This window comes from Narcine bancroftii, chromosome 5, assembly GCF_036971445.1.
Source record: "Narcine bancroftii isolate sNarBan1 chromosome 5, sNarBan1.hap1, whole genome shotgun sequence".
NCBI classification, from domain to species: domain Eukaryota; kingdom Metazoa; phylum Chordata; class Chondrichthyes; order Torpediniformes; family Narcinidae; genus Narcine; species Narcine bancroftii.
In genome coordinates, this window is record NC_091473.1 from 68,195,545 (window position 1) to 68,206,205 (window position 10,661).

General features: G+C 38.0%; 1 protein-coding gene across 10 annotated transcripts in view; it reads left to right on the forward strand.

The window, feature by feature from the left end:
* ralgps2 (Ral GEF with PH domain and SH3 binding motif 2) overlaps positions 1-5,197 on the forward strand; it is a 486,036-nt gene extending 480,839 nt beyond the window's left edge. For 4 of the 10 annotated variants that reach the window (XM_069937717.1, XM_069937716.1, XM_069937718.1 and 1 more), the window contains one exon: positions 1,079-1,327. In XM_069937717.1, coding sequence (XP_069793818.1) covers positions 1,079-1,138 — 60 coding nt within the window. In that variant the 3' untranslated portion in view covers positions 1,139-1,327. Of the gene's footprint in view, positions 1-1,078; positions 1,342-3,711 lie in introns of those variants that run through there. The other 6 variants (XM_069937722.1, XM_069937721.1, XM_069937720.1 and 3 more) reach the window with 6 other exon arrangements.
* The last annotated feature ends 5,464 nt before the right edge of the window (positions 5,198-10,661 follow it).

Genomic DNA, 10,661 nt, shown 5'->3' on the forward strand with positions numbered 1-10,661 from the left:
ACCTAATACCTGTGCTCCTCCCCCTCCCCACCCTTTTATCCGGACATCTGCCCATATCTTGCTGTTTGTGATGAAGAGTTTTGGTCCAAAAAGTTGACTACGGATTGTTTTCTGTGCAAGCTGCCTGACGTGATGAGCTCCTCCAGCATTTTGTGTGTTACTTCTGATTTTTTTCCTTGATAGCTTGTTTTCCAAAAAATTGTTTCCATCTATATTGAAATCTTGTGTCCCTGTTTGACAGTCTCTAGACTGAGAAACAAAATCTTTAAATTGCTCAGTTTAGTGGAAATTGAAATGATGGAAATGAACAGACCTAATGAAAGTGGACAAAAATCAAAATAAAGAAAATTCACTTTTTCTCAAGTCGCAGATAGGATTCAATCTTACAAGAGGTTCCAATTGCAAAAGAATGATCAAGACATAAAGGATACTGTAGTGTTTACATATGAGGTATAAAATCTGCAGTGATTTCAGTATCATTATGGAAAATGTTCCAGAAGTTTCCCAGACAATGTTATCACTTAGAACTCCATCTTTGGGTTACAGGACTCTAAATATAGATGAACTCATCTTCACTTCATTTGTCCTTGTGTGATTCTTATGGAACAGATCGTATAGTCTTAATATATTTCTTCCAGTTTTCTCTTCACTGCAGAACAACTCACCCATTGAACTTGCTGAAAGTTTTATTTCAGTTATTTTTTGGGTTTGGTATCCAAATGCAATTCATGTAATTCTAGCATTTCAAATGAAAACCAGAACTAATTTTGTAAAACATTGCCTTTGGCACCAGCTATGAGTTATATTCCCACTATAGAAAACCTTCACTTAGATATTATGTAGATTAAAGATGACGATTCATCATAAAATAAAAAAAAATGTGTCTGCTAAAGTAGGATGATTTCTGAAGAAAAAACAAAAAATATGCAATGCTCAACAAGATGAAATCTTGAGATTTGCTTGTGTGTTTTTCATTTCTAAGTGGTATTATTAAAAGAAAAAAAAAAGATCTCATATGGCTGATCAAGGGAAAACAGTTTCCTCTGTTTTATAAAGCCATTTGTGTTTTTTATGTTAGACTTCGCATTGTCTCCGTTGTGTGGAAGTCTTTTTGATGAAGACTGAAATATTCAAATAATTACGACACAATTGTGGTGGCACGATTAGCGTAGCAGCTAGCATGAAGCTATTGCAGCGCCAGCAACCCAGATTCGAATTCAGCGCTGTCTGTCAAGCATTTGTACGTTCTCCAGGTATCCCCGTGAACTTTCACTGGGTGCTCAGTTTTCCTCCCACCCTCCAAAATTGTATGGGGTTGTAGGTTCATTTGGGTGTCATTGTGTGGCACAATGGTTTACCTGGCTGGAATTGGTTACTACAGTGTGATTAATAAAATTTAAAAATAACTGCTGTGATTTATTTGACATGAAGCTCCTCCAAATCTTTTTTATGGCAGAAAAGTGAAAGTCATCATTTGATGTCATCATCACATTAGAAATCTACTGTGGCCATAATGTTCATCTTGATGCACAAGGCAGGTTTTGTTTAATTAACTGTGATTAATCGAAGGAGCACATGAGAGTGCCGCAGTTTGTGAAGAAGAATATAAAAGTCAGGTCTAACATCAAGATATTTAAAATTGGGTTAGATAAATTTTTACATGATAGAGGAATTAGGGGATATGGGGAAAAGGCAGGTAGGTGGAGTTAGGTCATAAATTAGATCAGCCATGATCTTATTGAATGGCGGAGCAGGCTCGATGGGTCATTTTTGGCCTACCCCTGTTCCTACTTCCTATGTTCCTATGACTTGCTGAGTTTCTCCACCACTTTTGTGTATTAATCTACAATCACAGCATCTGCAGACTTTCTTGTTTAACTACCATATATTTCAGCATATAAGTTGAATCTTGAAACTCTCAAAAAATGGAGGTTGAATCATACGCCAGATATACTTTTGAAACTTTAAATTCAACTCAAAAAAACCCTTGAAAATCGATTTAGTGTATAAGTTGACCCTTTTATTGAACAAAATATATTTAACTTCTTTCAAAATCACTCTCGCTATCATTGTCTGAGGGCAAAGATCTCGGCAAGCACATCCATACTCTCACGGTTTAAACGGTCATCATACAGGTCCCAGTCTATATCCGATGAGGTAGCTTCAGCTTCATCGTCATTGTCCCAAAATAAATCACCTACTGTACCATCAATTGCACAAGAGATACCACACTTTTTAAACAATTTTATTACAGTCTCTGCTTTCGCCTTATCCCATGCTTTGAGCACAAAGTCACACAGCACATCAAGTGATGCAGCACACATTGCCCCGCCTTCTGTAAACAATTTTTCTGCACTTGTCATCCATGTATTCCATTCTTCACACACATGGTCTTTGAATGGCTTGTTCAAGCAGATATTGAGAGGTTGCAATAGAGATGTCAAATCAACTAGAATAATCGCCATGTAAGTATTCTTTAGTTCTAATCTACTTTTAGTCTTCACATTTAAGTGACTATGAAACATATCCCAGACTAGCAAACTCAATTCCTTGCATAAACCACCTGATCGCCTGTTCCACACATTGTCTATCCATAGTTTTACACCATTTTCATCCATCCATCCTTTTTCATGAAAATGTACAAAAATACCTGCTGGGAATTTTATTTTAGGTTTAAGTTTGCGCTTGAAGATTACCATGGGTATTAACTTAGTCCTGTCTGCCATGCGTGATAACACCACAGTAAACCTGCTCCTTTCTTGGCCTGTACCTCTGGATTGCACAATTTTCACACCTTTTCATTCCACTGTCTTATTGCCTATCATGTTGAAATTCATGGGGGTTTCGTTCATGTTTCCAAAATATGTCAATGCAAACTGGTGTTTCTACCAGTTACATACAATAAACTGGCGAAAGCTTACAACTTTAAAATCAAGATCTTTTGGTAGTTTCTGAGCAATTTTTGTTCTTTTCCTGTTCATGAAACGGTTGCACCAGCCTACTGTAGCTTCAAAATCTTTACTGAGGTCTGGATGCGACTTTGCCCACTTCAGTGCAAATGGTCTTAGTTTATTTCACATGACTATATACCCATTCTGCAATGTGATTTTCCAACTCTGGCCAATGAGTGATTCCTCTTCTCATCAAGCATTGCCTTTTTGGTATTTAGAGTCTCATCTTTCTTGCTCCAATCTCTTACCAATTTCTCATATACATAAAATTTTCTTGCAGCAGCTCAGTTGTTTTTTTTGGCTATTTCTATGACTTTTAACCTAAAATTTGCTTCATACTTTTGTCATTTTGCTGAAGCCTCTATGATAACAAACACCTTCAGCCAGCACCCAGTAGTTCAGTCATTGCAATTTTTGGGAGGTCTACCTACACACCAGTCAACACCCAACAGCTCATTCAACACAATTATTAGGGGTCAATTTATATGCCCGATATATGATAAAACCCTTAAAATGAGGCTGAAAAAGGGTAAACTTATCCACTGGTTGACTTATATGACAAAATATACAGTAGTATATTTCTTTGGCTGGTTGTCAAACTAATGTAGCTTTGGTTCTTGAAGGATAAAAGAATCTGTTCATATTGTTGAGAATTGCTGGTGCAACAGATTTATAGTCCTTGTGTTGTAGAATGTGTTGGATTTAAAAGATTATGTTCAATTATTATTTCATTCAGTGATTTAATATTTTGTCTCCTCAGGTCCCTGCAAATTTGATGTCTTTTGAATGACAAACAGTTGCATAATTCAAGACTGGGATGCAGGTTTGATGAGTGTATGCAGTTAATGAAAGGACCTCATGGAAGAGTTTCACATTTGTTCTCTCTCTATGCCAGGATTGAAGCCAGGAATGTGCTTGATACTTTTATATCTGAGCACTGGCTTCCCAGCACCAACCACTGGGACTTCATGGCAATAATGAGGTAGCCGTCGAGCAGCTGAAAAGCGTTTGATAAGAGATCTAAATTTCTGAGGACTGTGCATCCCAATTGCACTGACTGCCCTGTGGAACCACTGCCTTAAGTAAAAGATTTGTTACACCAAATAGTGTACATGTTATAACAGTAAAGCTGGGATTTTTATTAAAGAAAATCCAGCTAGATTACAGTTACTGTAGTGAACAGTTTTTAGAAGAGCTTACTTGGCTTTTTATTTGCATTTCCTAACCCTTCATCAGTCATTCTGCTTATTTGCTCTAGTCTAGTTAACCCATGTTGGGTACACAAATGGAATGTGCAATCTATGTAGTCAACAGTATTACCATGTAGAATAATTGCACATCCATAGGTTTTTAATACCTAAAATATTTTATTTTGTTGGAAGAGTGTTTTTTAACTGAACTGTTTTGTACCCATGTAATTTCCTTTTTTTTTAATTTTTACAATGTGAACAATTTTCCTGTGGATTTTATTATCTGCTGCAATCTTGAGTGAAAAAAAACTACCTGTGGTAACTTTGTACTATGAACATTCAGATTTGCGATGAGACTATTGTATATTTTTCTTGATCTCTCCAGTGATGTACAGGTTGCTTTGAATCTCTCACATTCTGCTTACACATAGTCTCTAATCTAACATATAACCTTGAAGTACTACTGAACCTGATACAGATAGTATCTTTCCTATCCTTTTTGTATGACCAGTTTCACTTTCACAACTCTGGAGTGAGTGAAAGAGAGGAGAGAGAGAGAGTGTGTGTGTGTGTGTGTGTTTTAAAAACTCTTTAAGTACAGATTTCAGGTAATTTCCTCCTCAATAAATTTCTTGCATGTGCAAACACAATATGGCCATTTCATGCTGTTTCTACCAAAAAAATATAATCAAGGAGGAAAATAATTGGAATCACATGGAAGCATCATAAAGTTATTAAGAAGTGAGATCTAAAATGTACCTACATCTGAGGTCTTCAAGTATATGAAGGCACACAATGCATCTTGCACTAAGACATAATCATTTTACTTTATTTTTCTCTTCAGTTTATATCCTTGCTGTATTTTCACTTCTTTGTCCAAACCAAAATACACACCATCATAAATGAGTTGTACACTTATTACAGAAATTGTAATGATGGGAACCTAACCTGCTGTTAATACAGAAGAATGGTGCTTATGCAAGTCATTTTAAGTCAAATTTGTTCCATTAGAATATGGGCTAAAATTACTCATTAAAGCTGTGTTTATAGTGGGAACCAGATGTTTTACAGTTTTTCTTCCCAACTTTTTCAACCATGTGTGTTCACAATCCAAAAGCAATATTTCTCAAAACTGATTGAGGTAATAATTTGGGGGATGGATGAGAGATATTGATATAGATGGAAAAGCAATTGTTATCAAATGACAGCAAGCTTCATTCTCCATATTTATTGAGATTTTAATCTTTGGAAAGGGTTGAAATGGAAAAAAAACCAAGACCTTCTGCATGAATGATGAAAATTCTGGCTCATGGTGAGAAGCAGGCAGTGACAGCTCAATATGGGAGTGATGACTGTCTTCCTTACCCATAATCCCCCACACAGCTGGATGTGTATTCTTGGCTCTGGCAGAGCGGTTCCAGCTGTGTGGGGGATTATGGGTAAGGAAAACAGCCATCGCTCCCACATTGAGCCATCGCCACCTGCTTCTCTCACACCGGGTGCTGGTGGCCAAGAGTCACCTTTCCATCGAAGGTAACCCTAACCCATGGGGATGGGGATGATGGGGGATTGGGGGGGTCTGCCTCTGAAAACAGAATATTTGCACATTTTTAAAACTCAGTTATATTTCATTCAACCTACCCCACCTCAAACAACCAGCCTCCAAAAACCAAAATCACTGCAACTCAACCTTATTTAATATAAACACCCTGCCTGTGTGAACAGTCATTCTGGAGGTGAGTATGCTAATTTATTATGGGGAATTAACATTGCTTATGTGTAAAAACCATGTTTGATGAGCAGATGTCATCTACCGAAAAAAGTGCTGGGTTTTGGAAGTTGCTGGTGTTTGGAATCTTGGATAAAATGTTAGGCACCTGTATAGCTGATATAAGCCATTAATTTCAAGCTCTGAGGTCAAGAGGGGATACCGATGATTGTCATTCCAGGACAGATATTGAAGGTCTTGAAGCAAATGTGCTGTACAGTTGGTATTTTACAGACACCTGTGTACAGGAGTGTGATAAGTTTGTATGATTTAGATTCCTTTTTTACAACCATGAGTCAAAATAGTTATGTGTTTGGTAGAAATTCATTCGTTGGCTGTGTGCACTAGTCAAATGTAATAATGTTCATGCATTGAACACCACTTTTCAAATTTTGTTCCATTTAATTCATTGGGACTATTTTTTTCCTCATTTTTGAAAGTAGTCTTTCAGGGAAAGCTGCATGGTTTTGTGGTATATGCTAATTGTGTTAAGTTACAAACATATCTTTTCCTGGAAGAATGTCAGAAAATTGCTCTCACAAATATTTCAATTAAAATACCTACATTATTGGAACTCTATATTTACAATTGAGAACCTAGAACATTATAGCACAGTACAGACCTTTCAGCCCATGATGTTGTGTCGACCTAAAAACAAACTAAACCCTCCCCACTTCATAATCATCTATTTTCTTTCATTCATGTGCCTGTCTAAGAGTCTGTTAAATGTCCCCTTTGTTCCAGCCTCCACTACCACCCCGCCAATACATTCCAGGCACCCACAACTGTCCGTGCAGAAGAGCTTATCCATGATGTCTCCTCTAAACCTTCATCCCTTCACTTTGTCACAGATGTTCTCTGGTGTTTGCTACTCCTTCCCTAGGCAAAGGGTGCTGGCTATCTACCTTATCTATGCCTCTCATAATCTTGAAGATCTCTATTAAGACATCTCTCATCCTTCTTCTCTCCAAAGAGAAAAGCTAAACTTGCCTCATAAAACATATTTTCCAGTCAAGGCAACATCCTGGTAAATCTCCTCAGTGCCCTCTCCATAGATCCCACATCCTTCTTATTATAAGGTGACCAGAAATGAACACAATATCGTTAGTGTGATCTTACTAGTGATTTATAGACCTGAAACATCACCTTACAACTCCTGAACTCAATCGTCTAACTAATGAAGACCAGTATACCATAGACCTTCTTAACTGTCCTATCAATCTGCGCAACAACCTTGAGAGATGTACTGATTTGGACCCCAGATCCCTCTGTTCTTCCACACTGTTAAGTATCCTACCATTAACCATGTAATCTGCCTTCAGGTTTGACCTTCCAAAATGCATCACCTAACACACCTGGATTGAACTCCATCTGCTCTTTTCTGCCCAACTCTGCATTCTATCTACATCCTGTTGTAACCTATGACAACCTTTAACACTATCCACAACTCCTCCAACCTTCGTATCATTCGCAAACTTACTGACCTATCCTTCTACATTCCTTAGCAAAATAAAAAGATGTCTTACAGCGGTGACTCTTTGCGTGTAGCTCTGACAGGAATGATCAAATATTCCTGTTCAGAACTATTAAAATTTAACCACAGAACCAGAACAATAAAATCAAACTTACCTGTAAATAAGGATATCCTAAGATCTCTAGCTGAGCTCGGAATTTGAAGAATCAGTAGTCCCTGTCATGACTTAAACAGCCAGCATTCAGGCAAGTTCAACACCATGGAAATTTTAAACAGCCATTGAAACTTCACAAGAGTCACAAACAGCTGACACTCAGTTCATTTGAACATCTCATGGACCATTTAAACACTGCATGAATTACCAGCAGCGGACCCACAGATCATGTAAAGAAGACCTGACAACATGGATGCAGAGGGGGCTACAGGTTAAGTCGAGACATGGGTCCCTGAGGCTTTGCTCCTACTATCCTCCTGACCAATGTATAATCCTTGGAGAACAAACTCGATGAACTCCAAGCCAGACTTCAACATTGAGAGACATCGGGGAGTGATGTGCTTTATAGAAACATGGTTAAATGCAGACTTTCTGGATATGGTACTGCAGCCAGTACTACACTGCTTTGACAGTGGTATAAGGAAAAACCAGGGGATGCAGCATTTATGTCATCATCAATTCATCATGGTGCACAAAGGCAACAGTCATGTCCCAGTCCTGCTCCCGCGACCTGAAACATCTAGTGATCAAGTGCCTCCCATTCCACCTGCCAAGGGAGTTCCCCACCATCATCCTGGTTGCAGTGTACATGCTGCCCTAGGCTAATGTCAGGCTGGCATTGGAGGGTCTGAGCACTGGGATTAACAGGCATGAGAAAGCTCATCCTGATAGAGAACTTCAATCAGGCCAACCTGGAGGATTTTAACAAACTTCCACCAGCACACCACTTGTGAGACTAGGGGAGCCAACACATTAGATGACTGCTATACCACCACAAAGAATGTCTACCAAGCCATACCATGATATCACTTCGGCAAGTCTGATCACCTGGCTGTACCTCTACTCCCGGCGTACAAGCAGAGACTGACGATCGAAGCACCAGTAGTGAAGACAAGTAAAGTATGGTTGAGGGAGGCAGAGGAGCGTCTGTAGGACTGCTTTGAATTGGTGGACTGAACTATTCAAGAACTCATCCATAGACTTGAATAAATATCTGTGTGTACAGGGGGGACGAGGGGTGGGAGTGAGACATAGCCATGCAAAGGATTTAGACAGATGTGTTTTGATCAAACTCTCCATGAAAAGTATGAAAAAGACAGTTAAAACTTTAAAATTAAGATTTTTTTCCTTAAAAAATGGATAAAACAACTACTAAGAAATCAAGGCAGCCGAGAACAAAAAACAAAGTTTCTACTCAGCCACAAATAAGCGAAAGCCCGAAAGGGAGCGGCACAAAAGTGGCCTCGAGACCAGTGGACCCCGGCAGAGCTGGGGAAATCAGGACAAAAATGAAATATTACCCTGGAGAAAATGGAAAACTTGAGCAACCAATTTGTTGGGGTTGAAAATGTAATGAGAGACATGACTGAAATGATGACTGACATTAAAAAAATCTTTGAAAACTTAATGGAAAGAATGACCCAAGCAGAAACAGATTTGGTAAAAACACAAGGTAAGCTAAAAGGTTTGGTGAAAGATGTGAAGCAATGAGAGCCGGACAGACAAGTTCTGCTGGACAACATTGACCACATGGAGAATTTTAGCAGATAAAATAATGTCCAAATTATTTGACTGAAAGAATGAATCTAGGGAAGAGATCCGATGAATTTCTCTGAAACATGGATCCTGCGAGTGCTGGGAGAAGACAAATTCGAGAAAAAATGCAATATTGAAAGGGATCTCCAGTCCCTCAGACCCAAGAGATCCAGCGATCAGCGACCACAATTGGTCCTGGTAAGACTTTTGAGTTACCAGGAATGGGTGACAATTCTGGGAGCAGGATATGAATACTCTTGAGCAAAATAATGGTCCACCTGAGAATGACCATGAAAAGTGCCATATTTTCAAGATTTTAGTCCTACTTTGATTAAGCAAAGGAAGGAGTTTGATGATGTAAAAAGACAATTACATTCCAAAAACTTGAAATGTTGGATGATATACCCCATGACTCTGAGGGTCGAAGTAGCAGAAGGTAATCAACAATTTTTCAAAACTAAGAGGGAGGTGGATGACTTCCTGCGAGGTTTATGAAAAAGCTAAGGCTGCCAAAATGGAAGACTGAGGAATGTTTTCAATGGGACTAAGTAAAAGTTGTATTTTTTTTTAAAAAACATCTTATATTTATTGTTGAAAAGTAAACTTTATTGAAATATTCATGGAGAGCACAGAGAGTGAAAAGTAGTAGCAAAATTGACACTCCATTCTAAAGGGGAGAATGGCACCCAGAGAGGAGTATCTATAAAATATGGCATTAAAGGAAGGGGTTCTTCTTCCTCTGAGAGATTCTGCGGGCTTTCAGGGTTTCCTGTTTACATCAGGGCAGGAACATTATATGTGTTTTTTAAAGGAGATTTATCACCATTATTTAAACCATTGGAAAGGTTTTATTGTTAAACAATATTTATTTGAAAAATCAATATGGATAGAACATTAAAATTTATTAGTCTTAATGTTAATGGGATAAACGATTTAATGGGATAAACAATACAGTCAAGAGGAAGTGGGTCTTGGCACACCAAAAAATTTAAAGGCAGATATAGACTTTCTACAATAAACACATCTTACCAAATCTGAACATTCTACATTTAAAAAGAGGATGGGTGGGACAAGTAATATCATCTACGTTTGGCTCAAAAGCAAGCAGAGTAGCGATTATAATTAATAAAAATATACCAATAATAATAGAAGAGACACTGACTGACCAAGCCGGAAGATTTGTAATAGCACATTGTGTCAGCGGTTCTTCCCTTGAGTAGATCGAGTAAATGGGTGTTCTCTGTCTCTGGCACTTTTTATTCTAGCTAGTGAACCACTGGCGAAGATTATAAGACGATATCTTCAAAGTTGGACAGGAAGAACATAAAATTAGTTTATTTCCTGATGATGTGCTATTATATATGTCTGACCTGACTGAATCCATGATAAAACTACAAACAACTAGAAAAATATGGAAGAATATCAGGTTATAAAATAAATATGGACAAGAGTGAGATAATGCCATTAAAAAAAATGTTGATTATGAAAGATATCAAAAAGGTAATAAATATAAATGTAAGACAGATGT